The sequence below is a fragment of the Ovis canadensis genome, chromosome 12 (genome assembly GCF_042477335.2).
Source record: "Ovis canadensis isolate MfBH-ARS-UI-01 breed Bighorn chromosome 12, ARS-UI_OviCan_v2, whole genome shotgun sequence".
NCBI lineage: Eukaryota > Metazoa > Chordata > Mammalia > Artiodactyla > Bovidae > Ovis > Ovis canadensis.
In genome coordinates this window covers 54,710,285-54,728,201 of record NC_091256.1, presented here as the reverse complement: position 1 = coordinate 54,728,201, position 17,917 = coordinate 54,710,285, and the positions used below count along the sequence as shown (strand labels likewise).

The 17,917-nt window shown below is 55.0% G+C and overlaps 1 protein-coding gene across 2 annotated transcripts in view; it reads left to right on the top strand.

The window, feature by feature from the left end:
- H6PD (hexose-6-phosphate dehydrogenase/glucose 1-dehydrogenase) overlaps positions 1–10,649 on the top strand; it is a 40,806-nt gene extending 30,157 nt beyond the window's left edge. For both annotated transcript variants that reach the window (XM_069545768.1, XM_069545767.1), the window contains exons 4-5: positions 1,446–1,715; positions 2,955–10,649. In XM_069545768.1, the coding sequence (XP_069401869.1) occupies positions 1,446–1,715; positions 2,955–4,318 (1,634 nt within the window). In that variant the 3' untranslated portion in view covers positions 4,319–10,649. The remainder of the gene's footprint in view (positions 1–1,445; positions 1,716–2,954) is intronic.
- The last annotated feature ends 7,268 nt before the right edge of the window (positions 10,650–17,917 follow it).

Sequence of the window (17,917 nt, the reverse complement as noted above, 5' to 3'; positions counted from 1 at the left end):
CCCAGCATCACCCCCACCACATCCCAGCATCACCACCCACCCAGGTCCCAGCATCACCCCCCCGAGGTCCCAGCATCACCCCTCTCCAGGTCCCAGTATCATCCCCCACCCCATGTCCCAGTATCACTGCCCCCCACATCCCAGCATCACCACCCACCCAGGTCCCAGCATCACCCCCCCAGGTCCCAATATCACCCCCACCCTATGTCCCAGCATCACCCCCACCACATCCCAGCATCACCACCCACCCAGGTCCCAGCATCACCCCCCTCCAGGTCCCAGTATCACCCCCCCAGGTCCCAGTATCACCCCCCACCATGTCCCAGCATCACCACCCACCCAGGTCCCAGCATCACCACCCACCCAGGTCCCAGCATCACCACCCACCCAGGTCCCAGCATCACCCCCCAGAGGTCCCAGCATCACCCCCCAGAGGTCCCAGCATCACCCCCCTCCAGGTCCCAGTATCACCCCCCAGGTCCCAGTATCACCCCCCCAGGTCCCAATATCACCCCCCCGCCCATGTCCCAGCATCACCACCCACCCAGGTCCCAGCATCACCCCCCTGAGGTCCCAGTATCACCCCCCCGCCACATCCCAGGATCACCCCCAACCCAGGTCCCAGCATCACCACCCCCAGGTCCCAGCATCACTTCCCTCCACTCCCCCCACCCCCCGCCACCTCTGGGCCGCCACCTGGTCTCCTGCGGTCGACCCCCACAGCAGGCCGGGGCGTGACTGTGTGGAGGTCTTGCCGTCTCCTGCTTCAGCCCCTGCACTGCTTCCCCTGAACCTGGAGACAAGGCAGCCTCTGCCCCTCATCCTACAAGCCCCGCCCTCCCAGCCTCGCCCTCCTGCTCCCCTTCTTCTGGCGCCTGGCAGCCAAGCTCGTCCAGCCTCAGGCTTTTCCTCTCTTAGCTCCCTTTGTCTCCGCCTGGCTTCTTGCAGGGCTGCCCCTGCACGTCTCAGAGCGGACTCCTTATTACCCTCTGCCATGAACTCTGTCTATAATGTCTTCATTGGCATTTCCTCCCTCCCATCTTCCCCCCTCTCCCCGACTATAAGCCGAGGGCAAGGACCCAGCACCTGTGTGGGCTTGGTAGGGGGGTGACAGTGAGCCCCCTTTGATGGCAGGATGTGGAGCAGAGACTTGGAAGTCAGGTGACTCACCCAGGGTCACGCACCAGCAAGCTGCCCAGGCCCTCACCACGATGCCTAGCTTCCTGGGACCAGAACTTTCCCCAGGCAGAGCCCTGGAGAGGCCCACGGGGTCTGACACCTGGTGGGGTGGGTCTCGTTGGCTCAGGGCCGCCAGCCCCCTTCCTGCCCAGTTCTGCTCTGGCACTCCAGACTAGGGAGTGTGGCTGTGGGCACAGGAAGCACAGGCAGAGGTCAGCCACGTGCCCAGTCCTTATGACTCCTCCCCCACCCCCCACCCCCGCCAGGCCGCACCAGCTTCTACGAGGAGTACGGTGTCATCCGCGACGTCCTGCAGAATCACCTAACGGAGGTCCTCACACTGGTGGCCATGGAGCTGCCTGTCAACACCAGCAGCCCGGAGGCTGTGCTGCAGCACAAGCTCCAGGCCTTCCAGGCGCTGCGGGGCCTGCAGAGGCACAGCGCTGTGCTGGGCCAGTACCAGGCCTACAGCGGGCAGGTGCGCAGGGAGCTGCAGAAGCCAGACAACTTCCACAGCCTGACGCCGACCTTCGCAGGTGGGCCCCCAGGGCCGGGCACGGGCTGCTGGGCCGCCCCCTACCCGCCCCCAGGTGGAGGCAGTCCTCCCAACACAGACCCCTTCAGGGTGGGTCAGGAGGGGCTGGAAGTGGGATTTTGTCAAGGTGCTTAGAGGCGAGTGAGAGATGTCCCTGCCTCCCTGGCCTTCTGCCAGCATAAAGCAGTGGGTCACCTGCTGGCTCCCTCTGGACAGAGGGGTAGACACCTCAGTGGTGATCTCTGTTTAGTCCATGGATGTTTCCAGGGCTTGCCCAGCTGGGCTCAGACCTGGCTCTGCCCTTAAGGAGCTTATCCAGCCCCCAGAGAGGCTGCAGGCCGGGGGCACACCTGGCTGCCACGCAGCACGCCAGGCAGGCAGGTGCCCACTGGGGCACTTGCACAGGCTCAGAGCTTTCTGGGAGTGGCCGGCTCCCTAACACTGACGTCCCAACCCCCAGCACCAGAGCAGCAGCTGCTGGTTGGGCGCTGACCGCGTGCCCAGCACTGTGTGCACATCATCTCATTTAACCCTCCCGTGCAAACACATCAGGAAGGTGTCGTCATCGTCACTTAGAGGTGAGGGGCTGTGAGGCTCGGTGAAGTTCCTAGAAACTTGCCCAAGGTCACACAGAGATAGGCCATGGGAAAACCAGGTTTGCAGCTCAGTCTGAAGGGCGCTCTGCGTCTGACTCTCACCGCCATGGCCCCCTGCAGGCCTCCTCAGCTGCACAGTGGTTCCCTGCAGGCCTGTGGCTGAGACGCCTGGCTCCCCCTCTCCTTCCCCCCTACCCCCATATCTGATGGCCTCAGCGCATCCTCAGTGCTCTACAGACAGGAAGGAAGCACCTTTCCCTAGGAACACCTCTCCCCACCCCCATTCAGCATCAGTGCCACCTTGCACCCCCACCCCTGCCCCATGAGACTTCTCGCAGAATCTCCCAATTGGAGCCCCTCAGCCCAGCCCTCCTTTGGGGACAATGGCACTGAGAGGCCCCTCAAGGGCAGTGGGTGTCCGAGGTGGCCCATGAGGCTGCTTTCTGAGCACTGACTGGGAAGAGAAGATAATAGAAGAGGTGAGGTGGGGGTGAGGCTAGCATAGCAAGGCCAGAGGTTCCCAGAGGAGGAATCAGAAAAGGAGGCTGGCCAGCAGGAAGGAAAGAGGGGAAGGTGAGCCAGCCGGGAGGTCTGGGTCCTGTGCTGGAGCATCACTCCTGCTGTCCCCCTGTCACCTACCCCAGGCATCCTCGTTCACATAGACAACCTCCGCTGGGAGGGTGTCCCGTTCATCCTGATGTCGGGCAAAGCCCTGGACGAGAGAGTGAGCTACGTGCGGATCTTGTTTAAGAACCAGGCGTTCTGCGTCCAGAGGGAGAAGCACTGGGTCGCTGCCCAGAGCCGCTGCCTGCCCCGGCAGATCATCTTCTACATCGGCCATGGCGAGCTGGACAGCCCTGCCGTGCTGGTCAGCAGGAACCTCTTCCGGCCGACCCTGCCCTCCGCCAGCTGGAAGGAAGTGGAGGGCCAGCCCGGCCTGCGCCTCTTCGGTCTCCCGCTCTCCGATTACTATGCCTACAGCCCCGTGCGGGAGCAGGATGCCTACTCCTTGCTCATCTCTCACATCTTCCACTGCCGGAAGGACTCCTTTGTCACCACGGAGAACCTGCTGGCCTCCTGGGTCTTCTGGACACCCTTGCTGGACAGCCTGGCCCACGAGGTCCCACGCTTCTACCCAGGAGGAGCAGAGAATGGACAGCTGTTGGACTTTGAGTTCAGCGGCAGCCACCTGTCCTTCTCCCAGCTGCTGCCGGAGCAGCTAGTGCCGGGGCCGGACTCTGCTCCGCTGCCCAGCGACTTCCAGGTCCTCACGGCCAAGTACCGAGATAGCCCGCTGATCTCGGCCTGGCCTGAGGAGCTGATTGCCAGGCTGGCGGGTGACATCGAGGCCGCCGCTGTGCGGGCCGTGCGGCGCTTTGGCGAGTTCCACCTGGCTCTCTCGGGTGGCTCGAGCCCAGTGGCCCTGTTCCAGCAGCTGGCCGCAGGGCACTACAGCTTCCCCTGGGCCCACACGCACCTGTGGCTGGTGGACGAGCGCTGCGTGCCGCTCTGGGACCCCGAGTCCAACTTCCAGGGCCTGCAGACGCACCTGCTGCAGCACGTGCGGGTCCCCCACTACAACGTCCACCCCATGCCCGTGCACCGGCGCCAGCGGCTCTGCGCCGAGGAGGACCAGGGCGCCCAGGCCTACGCTGAGGAGATCTCTGCCCTCGTGACCAACGGCAGCTTCGACCTGGTGCTGCTGGGCATGGGCACTGACGGGCACACAGCCTCCCTCTTCCCACAGTCGCCCGCTGGCCTGGATGGCGAGCAGCTGGTGGTGCTGACCACGAGCCCCTCCAGCCCGCACCAGCGCATGAGCCTCAGCCTGCCCCTCATCAACCGTGCGCGGAAGGTGGCCGTCCTGGTCATGGGCAGGATGAAGCGTGAGATCGCCATGCTGGTCAGCCGCGTGGGCCACGAGCCCAAGAAGTGGCCCATCTCGGGCGTCCTGCCAGACTCTGGCCAGCTGGTGTGGTACATGGACTACGATGCATTTCTGGGGTGATGGAATCTTGGCCCTTTGCTCACCCCCGTGCTTTCCTTCATTCACCCTCTTCATTACCCTCTCAGTCCTGCCCCCTGCCCATGCGTGCCCTCCTCTCTGGAATCTGACATCTCAGGGTCAGGCCCCCAGCAGGGAAGGATAAGACCCGGTCCCAACACTGGAGCAGTCCCTGTCTAGCGATGGCAGGTCCCCCATGGAACAAGGAAGAGATGGCAGCTCTGCTCTCAAAAATCTACAGATCCAAGTCAGGAGAAACGTCCACTTTAAGAAAAGACCTGCAGCAGTTACATGTGGGCATCCACCAGCGCAAACAGGAGAGTCTGAAAGCCAGAGCAGGAGTGCAGTCGGGGGGTGGTTAACCAGAAGGTACCTGTGGGCCAGGAGCCTTGGACTGCCTCCAGCAGAAAAGCAGAGTGTGGATGCTGGAGCCCAGGTGCCCACCTGGAGCCACGAGTGCCTGCTAGGACCCGCCGCCGCCTCCGTCCTTTTTTCCTCCAGCCTCCAGCTCAGCCTGCTGTCCTGTCCCCTCCAGGGCCACCTCCGCTTGCTCTGCGCCTCGGGTCCCGCCTTCCTGGACCTCCACCAGGGAGGTCTTCCCACCCCCTCTGCTTTGCTGTCCCTCAGACTCCCTAGCAACAAACGCTAGGATGTGGAAATGGATCCAAGAATCTTGTGGCTGTGCTGTGGAGCTCCTTTTCTCAGTAGGTGGACTTTACCAATGGCAGGAGGCGCCGGTTCCCCAGCTCCATCAGGGAGGACCCCTGCCCCAGGCACGTGCCGCTGTCTCCCGCCTCGGCCCTGCTGGAGCCTGTCTTTTGTGGGGGGCGGGTGCCGATAGCGTGAACCTGCCACCACAGCCAGACAGCTCTGCGTGAGGCACTGAAACACACTGGACAGAGTTGGTCAGACCATTCCTGGGATCCACACTGAAGAGGACCCTTTTGTCTCAGGGGACTTCCAGTGAGTGTTTCCGCTCTCAGCGTCTCCTCGTTTTTCCTGAAAAAATCCAGTTAAATCTTTCTCCTATGGTAACATCTAGGGGGAGTGAGATGTGACATCAGGGCACCCAGACCATCCAGGCGCTCCGACCCTCACCCAGCTGGAGCCAGGCCTCCCTGGCGGAGCGGCTGCAGCCCACGTCAGCAGTGGCAGTCCACCGCTGTCCCAGGGCCTTCGCTGGTTGTCAGTGCCGAGAAAGGGCGACTGCTGCCCACCCTTTCACACTACCTCATGGAGGCAGTGGCCTCTTATGTGCCAGCCCCTTCTGCCACCGCTCACTTCACCACTAACACAACGCTGAAGACTTGGGGGAGGCAGTCCCGGTCGAGCTTCTCATTTAGAGTAAACAGGTGCTCCCAAGAAGTCCTGGGCCAATAACAGCTGTTTCTCTGAAACCCCCAAGCGGTGGGAGGCATCTACAAGATTCTTTTATAAAAAAGTGAAAATTCTCAAAACGCTTGATTTCAGCTTTCCACACAGCCCAAGTTACATGAGTGAAGGGTAAAGGAGGGTTTTCTGTGGAACAGCTTCCCCATCTGATAGGCACAGTTTGTATCAGATCAGGCAGATACAAAGTGTCAAGGTCACACCAAGGGCTTTCCTGGGCAAGAAGGAGCATCATGAAATGTGTCTTTCAACTTTTGATTGTTTGCACTTTCTTCAAGGCTGTTTACACTTCAAGAATTTACAAGAATTCTTGCTTTGGAGATGTGAAGGGTAAAGCAGGGTTTTCTGTGGAACAGCTTCCCCATCTGATAGGCACAGTTTGTATCAGATCAGGCAGATACAAAGTGTCAAGGTCACACCAAGAGCTTTCCTGGGCAAGAAGGAGCATCATGAAATGTGTCTTTCAACTTTTGATTGTTTGCACTTTCTTCAAGGCTGTTTACACTTCTTTAAGAATTTACAAGAATTCTTGCTTTGGAGATGTGTGCCTGTGAGGTGGGTGCTGGCAGGGGGCTCTGCACATAAAGGCTCCCAATAACATTTGGCTTCCCCCAGCCTCCAGAGACCCCATCCAGACAGGACATCAATATTAATGCCCAGAAGACTCACCTTGGCCGATCAGAGCACAGTGCCCAGGTGGGAAAGTTTCCTCCCTTTCTGAAAATCAGCGTTTTTAGCTTTGAGGCTGCTGATGGGAGTGGACTGCGGGAATGGACACGTGACTGCAGGTGTCACGTCTGGCCACATGGGGGCGCCCTCAGACCATCCCTGCTGTCTGGACCACAGAGCCGCTCATCTCTCCCCGCCCCCAGGCTCCTGAGCCTCCCCGGATCCCTAGCACTGAGGACCTCCCCCTCCCCAATCTGTTCCTTAGGAACTTCTTCTGTGAGAAAGAGAGGGACTTGCATGTGCCCAAGTGTCGCTGCAGGATAAGGGGCCAGCAAACTTCTGATGCCACCATTTCTGAGTAACAGCAAGTTACCACAGGCCTGAGCCGGGCATGTCCTGTTCTGAGAGGAGCACCTTGCCTCAAAATGCACCTTCATCTTTGGAGAGCGTGTGTAGGGGCCAGGCGGGGCAGGAAGTGCCAGGGTTTCCTTCCCAGAATCAAGTGCTCTGGGGTTTTGGTTGTTGTTTTTTAATTGGGGTGCAGTTGCTTTATGGTGTTAGTTTCTGCCGTACAACAGAGTGAGTCAGCTCTTTGTACACACATCCCCTGCCTCCTGCGCTGCTTCCCTGGTGGCTCGCTGGTGAAGAGTCCACCTGCCAGTATGGGAGATGTGGGTTCAGTCCCTGGGTCGGCAAGATCTGGAGAAGGAAATGGCAGCCCACTGCAGTATTCTTGCCTGGAGAATCCCATGGACAGGGAGCCTGGCAGGCTACGGTCCAAGGGGTTGCAGAGAGCATGCACACGTGCACCTCCCTCTTAAACCTCCCTCGAAGCTCCCCACCCCCAATCCCACCCCTCTAGGAAGCACTGTCTTAAACTCACACCAGCGTAGTCCACTGGGAGCCCTTGTCACAGTCCCGCTTCCTCCCGCTCCCCTTCCTCTTTTCTCTCTCCTATCCTGTGCTGGTGGTTTTCAGACTTTCTGGGTCATGATCCACAGCAAGAAACACACTTTACATCATGAGTCAGCGCTCGCACTCATGTATGAATCTGCATCTCAAGCCAAAGTTCCATAAATGAATTCTCATCCTGAGAATTCTGGATACCTTCTTTTTTTAAAAAAAAAAAATGCTGCTTATAATTCACTAAATCAAGCTGATCCATAGTTTGAAACGTGTTGCTCTAATCTGACTTTTACACTGTTGGGTAAACCGAGGTCCCAAGGGTTGGAAAGGAGCACGGGCACCCAGCTCACACAGGGATGCTCATGAGCACTCTGGAACTGGTACCCAGGCTTCCTGTTCCTGCAGCTTCATGCATCAGGCTGGTCTCCACTGATGCTGCTACAGCCTCCGTGGTGGGATGCTCACCGCTCCCATCACAAGGGAGGGGAGGGGTGGGTGATGGAAGACACATCAATCGGAGCCCCAGGGCTTCTGGAAGCGGTGATGATGTGTCCTATACAGAGGGTGGCAGGCTGAGTACTAAATGTTTTCTGCTGTATGGTCTTGTTTCGTCTTTACAACAACCCTGTGAGAAGGTGGAGGGATCCTAATTGACCGATGATTTTGAAGTTGAAACTGGAGTTGTCTGACGACAGCAGGCCAGTTCTAAACCGGACGTGGACCGCAGGGTTGTAGACATGTGCTCCCAGCCATCCTGCGGTACCACCTCCTTCCCAGGGAGCCCAGTGCAGCTCCCAGCGTTTCCCAGACAGAGCCCAGGCAGCTGGAGCGGCTCTGCAGGCCTGTGAAAGGAGACCGGCCCCTCCTCTTGGAGGCCGGCTCACATCCTCTTCTCTGAAGCAGGTTTATTACCAGTTGCTGCAGGGAGAGATTTAGGGACTTTCCCAGCTGCTAGAAGCTAGATTCTGATGTTGCTCCGGGAGCAAAGTTTCCTGCCAACTGCAAGTTAGGACAGTCCTGTCCTCCTGCCCCACTTCTTGTTCTTCTGCCGACAGTGCTTTCTTCCCAGTCCTGGGCCTCCCAGGGACCAGCACAACCCGAGCTCTGCCAGCAGGCGGTATTTCAGAACACTCCCTTGGGGACTCTTGTTCCAGAGCTCACGGGTCCAGTCTCCCCGGTCTGGGACCTTCCTCTTCCCTTCCTCTTCCCCGTTTGTGTAGAGAACCAGACAGTGTGGCTGAGAAAGGGAGGGAGACGCTTCCGCAGAAACTTAAGGGGCGGTTTCCTACAAGTTAGTTTTCAGAAACAGACTTTTTTTTTTTCTTGACAAAAATACACACAGTCTTACAGAAGCAACCTCTGCATCAGCTTTACCAGCTCTATTTTTATCTTAAGCAGACGGGGACCCACGGACCTCAGTCCACGCCGGGCAGTGTGTCTGTGTCCGAGAATGAACAGGTCACAGGAAAGGCCCGTGGTGACAGCAGGGTGAGGGGGCCGTGGTGGCAGGTCCCCAAGCTTGGTGCCTGCCCACCCCACAAAAGGCAAACTCCAGTGGGGCCGAGGCCTGGAGAGGCGGCTGTGTCTCGCGGTGGCTGCCTGCATGGCCCAGAAGGGGCCATCCGCTCCCCCCTTATCGATTCGCTGAACTGAAGAGCATCCCTTTCCCAGCCCTCCACCTCCCCTCTGGGAACCTCCCACTTCCCCTGGAGGCTGCAGCTGTGCAGGTGGCAGTTGAGATTCCCACGAGGAATAGGGTGGGTCCTCCAACCTCCCTGTTTGGCAGCTGGTCTGTGCCCAGGGACAGCATCGGGAGGGATCTGCAGTGAGGTCAGCTCTCAAGGAGGCCCTGAGTGTTTTGACTGAGGTCATGGATTTGTTCTTCCAAGAACCCCGCCTGCCCCCCCCACTGCACCCCACTGACGGGCCAACATTGGGCCGGGCGTCAGCCTACCAGTCCAGGGTCCATCTTCCATTGCTCACTTGGAGGTTGGAGCTGGGCACCAGCATGTCCTCTGTGGTCCTTTGCTGCACACTGTTGCCTCCACGTGAGATGAAAATCCTGCTTCACGCTCTTCCTGCTCTAGAGGCCTTCCCAGTGCCAGGCATCTTCACCAGAGGAAGCCAGCGGGGACCACACCAGCCTGTGTTCTTGGAAGATGTGCGTCTTCCAGAGCATCCCGGGACCCCCCTCCAGAGGTTCAGGCTTCTGGCCTCCGGCTCTAAGCACTCCAGGTGGGGCCGGAGTGAGGAACTCTTAAGGATTCCTCAGTTCATTGCAAAGCAAGGTGCACACTCATGAACACTGTCAGCACAGGAGAAAAGTAGCCTGAGACTAGAGGAGGCGCTTCTGGTCTCACAGCAAGCTGGGGGAGTTGGGGGGAATGAGCCCTTTGATGAACTGTCCTCTCCAGCCAACTTTCAGAAGCCCCTCTTGTAAAGCAGACACCAGTGCTGTATCTGCATGGGACGCGTAGATGGGGAGGGGCGGAGATCTCAATTAAGTATGCTGCTTTTGTTCGTGGTGGTTCTTTATCCTTGATGGTCTTTCCCTTGCTGTCAGGTGTTCTAAAGTAAATCTCTGCATCTTTTCTGTCCCTCTGGCATGGGAAGGGATAGATACATTTCCATTCACTAAAAGTCGCATGGAATATGGTTGAGCGACTGGCAGCTTTAGAAACAGAAGTGCAAACAGAATTACATATATTCATCAGTTTGGGTCCTTGGCTGTACCCCACAGTCGTCTAGACAGGTTGGTTATAAATGGTATGGGGTACTTGAGTATAAGGAAAGGACCCTGGAGAAGCTGGTAATCAAGGCTGAATGCGCATCTCTGAGGCATGACCTGTACAGTCTGCCCCACCCCTCCTTGGTTTGGAAGGACAGGGTAAGAGCAGACATCAAGGGGCCTCTGCCGGCTCCGAGAGCCACCGCTTCCCGAGCCAGACTGAAGGTTTCCAGCCTTCTTGGTGCTGTGCTTAGCAGCTATTGCCAGAAAGAGCCCTGGATGGGGGGTGTGGGCTCTGAAATCATGGTCTGTTGCAATCTGGGTTGTGTCCATGCATTCTGTCCCGTGCGGGGAAACAGAAATCCAAACAGGATTTCTGTCGGGAGGGAAGAGAGACAGGCAAGCTGTTACCTCGGAGAGACTGTTCCCCCGGATGGTGGAAGACCGATGACCTGGCCAATGGCGTGAACGTGCCACACATTTCTGCAGAAAGAGCAACTGCTCCTGGCTTGTACGAAACACTGGACACTTTTAATGATGCCTCTGACAGTGAGACATATTCAGATCAGAGTTTTTAAAATGCCTTTTTTGTATGTCAAATGTACCATCTATTTTTTAAACAATAAAATTGTTTCCCCAAAATCCCTGCTCGTTATTTTTCCTGGGAGACCGAGTGTGATGGGCTGTGTGTGTGCTCTGAGAGGTTGTGGCGAGGCAGACCCAGTTACCCCGCACCTATCACAGGTGGATCTGAGCAACCAGCCGGTCCCGACTTGCTTGAGGGTCCCTTGGGCTCCTGGGAGAGACAGTGAGGGGCAAGACGACTGGGTTTCGTAAGTTCACAAGCAGCCTGAGGGATGTCGTCTCCCCGTCAGTCTACCTGGCGGATCACTCATGCAGCAGGCCTCGCCTGGAGGGCACTCACTGTGATGTCTGAGGTGGGTGTCAGTTGGGGCGCCTTTGGAAGCATCAGTATTTTGGTAAAATAACGCATACTCATAAGTGAATTCATACATCGCCAAAAGGCACACAAATAAATGTTAAATCACTGCAGTCCAGTCCCCGCCACTGCAGAAATATTAGCAGAGCAATATTAGCAGAGGTGACCAAAACTCATGTCCTCACTGAGCCTCTGCTCATGTTCTTGATCCTTCCATCTGCCCTTTATTTGGGAGGTCCACTGTCCACCCCTCTTCAAATTCCTCTTTCTCCTCCACGTCCTCTTCACTAGCAGATTACTCTGGCCTTCCAGTCACTTCTAGCCCCACATTCTGTTAGAAGTGGTCTCCGAGGTCACCTCTGATCCACTGGACACAGCCATACCTCAAGGTGGCCGCCACGCACCGCTAAGAGTCCACACTTCCACAGCAGGGTCCAACACAGCCCAGACAGGAGACCTCATTTCACTGACGGTCAAGAGGTAACTGTCGTCAAGACCTGTCGGCTACCACCAAATCTGGGGCCCAGGACAGAGTCTGCCGGTCCTGAGAGCAAAGCGCTGGCCGGGGTCGGGGCACCTGGCTTTCACTGCTGACTCCTTGTCTTCCTTGATTCTCTTTGTGATTGTCAGTACTGGGGGGCCCCCAAAGCTGAGGTCTGTCCCTATTCTCACTTCCAATCAAGAGGGGAGGCAGTTTGGAAAAACTGAATTTTCTCATTTTGATTTTCATTTATGTATAAAAAAGACACCATTAAGGGACTTCCAGTTGGTCCAGGAGTTAAGACTCCTTCCTTGCTTCCCACTGCAAGGAGCACAAGTTCCATCCCTGGTCAGAGAACTAAGATCCTGCCTGTTGCACAGCATGGCCAAAAAAGTTTAAAAAATTAAAAACAAAGTTGTCTGCAGTGCCTGCCACCCCACCTAGTAGTTTTTTCATGTTCAGCAACCTCCCTCCCTCAGGAGATGCTCTATCTCTGTGTCACATGGTTTTGTAGCCTTTATTTTTTATGTTTATTTCATTGTGAGCCTTCTCTACACATCCCCGTGGTCTTCATACTTGGTTTCCACACAAGTGTGAAATCCACTGACAGGAAGCATCCTGGAAGCATATCCCCTCCTCTGCTGTTGAACATTTATTTCTAGCATTCATCAGATGGCGCTAGTGGTAAAAAACCCACCTGCCAATGCAGGAGAGGTAAGAGACATGGGTTTGATCCTTGGGTCAGGAAGATCCCCTGGAGGAGGAAGTGGCAATGCACTCCAGTATTCTTGCCTAGAGAATTCCATAGACTGAGAAGCCTGGTGGGCTGCAGTAAGGTTTAAAATGACCAAGTGCTTGTGAACCGCTTTGTAATCAAGAAATAAACCCTGATGTGACAATAATTATAACCACAATAATAAGCAATGGCCTAGGAAGGAAAGGTCTTCATAGAACCATTCAACTTCAGCTTCTTCAGCGTTACTGATTGGGGAATAGACTTGGATTACTGTAATATTGAATGGTTTGCCTTGGAAACGAACACAGATCATTCTGTCGTTTTTGACATTGCATCCAAGTACTGCATTTCGGACTCTTTTGTTGACCATGATGGCTACTCCATTTCTTCTGAGGGATTCCTGCCTGCAGTAGTAGATATAACGGTCATCTGAGTTAAATTCACCCATTCCAGTCCATTTTAGTTCACTGATTGCTAGAATGTCGACGCTCACCCTTGCCATCTCTTGTTTGACCACTTCCAGTTGGCCTTGATTCATGGACCTGACATTCCAGGTTCCTATGCAATATTGCTCTTTACAGCATCGGACCTTGCTTCTATCACCAGTCACATCCACAGCAGGGTATTGTTTTTGCTTTGGCTCCATCCCTTCATTCTTTGCAGAGTTATTTCTCCACTGATCTCCAGTAGCATATTGGGCACCTAATGACCTGGGGAGTTCCTCTTTCAGTATCCTATCATTTTGCCTTTTCATACTGTTCATGGGGTTCTCAAGGCAAGACTACTGAAGTGGTTTGCCATTCCCTTCTCCAGTGGACCACATTCTGTCAGGCCTCTCCACCATGACCCGCCTGTCTTGGGTTGCCCCGTGGGCATGGCTTAGTTTCATTGAGTTAGACAAGGCTGTGGTCCTACTGTGATTAGATTGACTAGTTTTCTGTGAGTATGGTTTCAGTGTGTCTTCCCTCTGATGTCCTCTTGCAACACCTACCATCTTATTTGGGTTTCTCTTACCTTCGGTGTGGGGTATCTCTTCACGGCTGCTCCAGCAAAGCACAGCCACTGTTCCTTACCTTGGATGAAGGGTATCTCCTCACCGCTGCCCTTCCTGACCTTCAACGTGGGATAGCTCCTCTAGGCCCTCCTGCGCCTGCGCAGCCACCGCTCCTTGGACGTGGGGTTACTTTGCCGATTAAGGTCCATCTAGTCAAGGCTATGGTTTTTCCTTTGGTCATGTATGGATGTGAGAGTTGGACTGTGAAGAAGGCTGAGCGCCGAAGAATTGATGCTTTTGAACTGTGGTGTTGGAGAAGACTCTTGAGAGTCCCTTGGACTGCAAGGAGATCCAACCAGTCCATTCTGAAGGAGATCAGCCCTGGGATTTCTTTGGAAGGAATGATGCTAAAGCTGAAACTCCAGTACTTTGGCCACCTCATGTGAAGAGTTGACTCACTGGAAAAGACTCTGATCCTGGGAGGGATTGGGGGCAGGAGGAGAAGGGGACGAGAGAGGATGAGATGGCTGGATGGCATCCCTGACTCGATGGACATGAGTCTGAGTGAAGTCCGGGAGTTGGTGATGGACAGGGAGGCCTGGCGTGCTGCGATTCATGGGGTCACAAAGAGTCGGACACAACTGAGCGACTGAACTGAACTGAGGAAGGAAAGATGTAAAAGGAAGCTGGAAGCCTCTAGGGCAGAAGAGAGAGGAGGGAACCACGGGGTCAGTATGATCACAGGCTGTATCCCCAGCACAACCCTGAAAGAGAAGTGAGAAGAGGCTGCAGGCCAGGGTGATGGACCCAGTGGCTAAGATTCCCAATGCAGGAGGCCTGGGTTTGATCCATGGTCGGGGAACTAGATCCCACGTGTCTCAACTAAAAGATCCTGCCTACTGCGACTAAGGCCTGGCACAGACCAATTTAAAAAAAAAGGAGTTCTTGAGTCCGGGTTCCACACTTTGGGTTTCCAAGCCCCCTGATTCCCAGGCTGCAGGCTACTTTTTTCCTGAATGGTGGCCATCACTTGCTATTTTAACCCAGACTCCTTCGGTTGCAAGTGACAGAAACCCAACTCAAAGTAGATCTGAAAGAAGGATGTCCTGGCTCCGCTCTTCGGAAGGGCAAGGGTGGGGCAGATTCAGTGGGACTGAAGTCAGGGAAGTCAGCCAATGTCACCAGTAAGCTGCTAGGCTCCTCCTTCATTGGGGCTGCCAGATTTAGCAAATAGATCCACAGGACACCCAGTGAAGTTTGTGTTTCAGGTAAAGAACAAATAACCATTTTATTTTTAAAAATGATTTTAATTGCTAGTTGACTGTTAAAGATTTTTTTTTTTAATATTTATTTGGCTGCATTGAGTCTTAGTTGTGACATGCAGAATCTAGTTCCTTGACCAGGAATCAAACCCAGGCCTCTTGCATTGGAGTGCAAAGTTGGGCCCCTGGACCACCAGGGAGGCCCCCAAGTGTCATTTTAGTAGCAGTATGTCCCAGGAAACATTTGGGATGGACTTAGACTAAGACATTATTTGTTGTTCACTTGAAATACAGGTGGCTCAGTGGTAAAGAATCCACCTGCCAATGCAGGAGATGTGGGTGTGATCCTTGGGTCGGGAAGATCCCCTGGAGAAGGAAATGGGAATCCATTCGTGTATTCTTGTGGGAAATCCCATGGACAGAGGAGCCTGGCAGACCACAGTCCATGGGGTCCCAAAGAGTCAGACATGACTCAGCAACTAAACGCACATGCACACAGGAAACGCAAATGTCCCAGGGTGTCCTGTGTTTCATCTGGCGACTCTGCTGTGTATGGTGGCCTCATTCCTGCCTCGATGCATACCTTTCCTGTGAGGGATCGTGGCTGCCAACAGCTCACAGCATCTCAATGACCTGGGATGCCCAGGGGAGAGAGAACCTAGGGCTCATGGCTCTGCCTGGGACACCCTAAGGGAGGACTTTATTGGGTCCAGCAAGGGTCACTGTGGTGTCAGCACCAGGAGGTGCCTGGAGGGCCCACTCACATCCCTCCCCCTCATCAGAGCACCCCGTAGATTCTTGGATATGAACAGTTGAAGTTTTCTTGATGTTTGTCAAGTGCTGTGCAATCAATGTAGCCTCAAGGACTACACGCCCCTTTTTGGTAATTTGTGTGTGTGTGTGTGTGTGTGTGTGTGTGTGGTTGCACTGGTCTTTGTGGCTGCGTAAGAGCTGTTCTTTAGTTACAGCAAGCGAGGGCTACTCTCTAGCGGCGCACAGGCTTCTCATTCCAGTGGCTTCTTTTGTTGCAGAGCACGGGCCGTAGAGCATGCGGGGTCGGTAGTTACGTCTCACGGGCTTAGTTGCTTTGTGGCACGTGGGGTATTCCTGGATCAGGGATCGAACCTGTGTCCCCTGCTTGGGCAGGCAGATTCTTAACCCTGGTTGTGGTGGTGGTGGTTGTTTAGTCGCTAAGTCGTGTTCAACTTTTTTGCAACCCCATGGACTTTAGCCTGTGGGATTTCTCAGGCCAGAATACTGGAGTGGGCTGCCATTTCCTTCTCCAGGGTATCTTCCTGACCCCGGGATCAAACCTTTATCTCTTGCATTCATAGGCAGATTCTTGACTGCTGAGCCACTGAGGAAGCCCCCTTAACCACTGACCATCAAATCCTGTGCTCCCCTGTCTAATCAAATTCCTGTCCCAAAGCCCCTCCTCATGGGAATTCAGGTAGCCCCCAGCTCTGGACTGATACCTGGATGAGGTTGGGTGGCGGGGCAGATGTCTATCCCTGGGGTGTTGCGATCAGCACAAAGATCTTTCCCAAAAGGAGAAGTAGCTGCACCCAGACCCATGTGGACCTACCACTCGAGCTGAAAGCACATTGGAGAGCTTCAAACTTTTCACCTGGTGCTTCCCAGGCCTTAGAAATCAGGGCCGTCTAGTGAACAGAAATAACCACTTTAGCAGTTGTTATTCTGTGTTCTGGAGAGGGAACATCCACCCAAAAGTTTTTCTAATCATCAAGCTATTTCAGAAGCAAGTCATCCCCCAAGAAACCCAAGCCGAGGGTTGTGTTTACAACCAGTTTTGCAGGCCATCCTCTCCGCCGCCCACCTGCGTTCAGGAGCAAAGTTAGAAGGTGAGGCGAGAGGGCGTGTCCGCGGGTGTCCCCTTCGCTCCTGAAAATAACCCTGACCAGAGTGCTGTACTTGCCCCCCACCCCCCCACCACAGCAAATGCTAAAATTACTCCTAGTGCCTCAAAAATTCCAGGGCCACCACAGCCTCCCCAGTCTTAGCCGTGGTTTGATTCCTTGCAAATATTATGACTTCATGGGCTGCCATGGAAGGTTTTTACAAAATCCTAAAAGGCGGGGTAGACACCAGAGACAGCAGAGGTGCAGTTGCCCAGCTCTTGAATTTTATTTTATTTTTATTAAAAGACACATTTATTGTTTTATTTTATTTTATTTTATTTTATTTACATTTATTGTTTTAAATTGAAGACAATCTCTGATAATGTATGAGTTGTAACTGCTCTTAGGTAGATGCTACAGAAAGAAAATATCCTGCATTAGAGCAGAGCTTATGGTCTCTCTTTAACTTTCTTTACTATTTCTAAGCAGTTTTCATTATCCAAAGAGAACATGCACGAGTTCTTAATCAGTCATTTGTTGAGCACCTACTATGTGCAGCGCTGTGCTACGTGAAGTGGACAAAAGTCAAGGAAGACCTGATCCTGGTTCCTATATGTGACAGTCAGGTTAGAGAGAGGAGACACATGCAGTCAGCTTATCGATTCAGGCCAGCTCTTGAATCTGAGCTGCCGTCCAAGCTGGTCGAACTGAACAGATGAGCTGTGAGTGGCTGCAGGTGCCATACGCTAGCCACCTTCAGCGGGACGGTCCCTGCGCTGGACCTCAGGTGACCCGGAGGCCATGTGGGGCCCAGGGCCCACTGCAGCCTCCCCTCTGAGGGTCGTGTCTACATGGTCACACGTGTCACAGGCTCTGCCCTGGGATGGCCTGGTGACTCACAAATAGGCTCCATTTTTCCTAAAAAGGGACTCTTGTAGCCTGTCTCTTCTCTCCTCCACAGTCTCTAGTCCTCGTTGTCCTCTTCCTCTCCTGCCCCCCAGAATCCACCCAGCAGCTCCCCACAGGGATGCCCCTCTGCCTGCTTCACGTGCATTCCAGGCTGGGACCTGGGGCCTCGTTCACTGCCCAGGAGGTGGCTGAACACAGCCCAGCATGCGTGGGCACCAGGCTTTGCAACATCCTCTTTCATCTGTTTCAACATTTAGTTTTCAGTGTTGAGCCCTGGAGAGAGGAGGCCCATGGCAGGCCCTGGCCTGAGGCCTGGGGTGCTGAGCAGGCTTAACACTATGGGGTTCACCCTCTCTCTCCCTTTCTTCCCCCCACCCCCCACCATGAGGAGGCCAGGCCCCCTCCCCCACCCCAGAGAGGTCCAGGGAGAGGAGGTGATACACGAAGGATCTTCTGTTGGCCCACCTCTGCATCCTGCCCTACCCCCACCCTGGTCTGGGCCCCAGGAGGTTGCATGGACTGCATCTTATGCTCCCTAGGCCCCCCGGCTCCAGTTGGATCCATCTGTGGAACAGGAGCGGCAGAGAAATTTATTACCCCAGCTGTGAAGGGTCCCCTGGGCTGGCCGTGTCCTTAAAGGAAGGTCACAGCGCTTGTGCGGCCAGATTCCCCAAGTATCTCTCCCCCTTGAGGTTCTAGCGCTTGTTCCCTGGCACCAGCCCTTCAGGC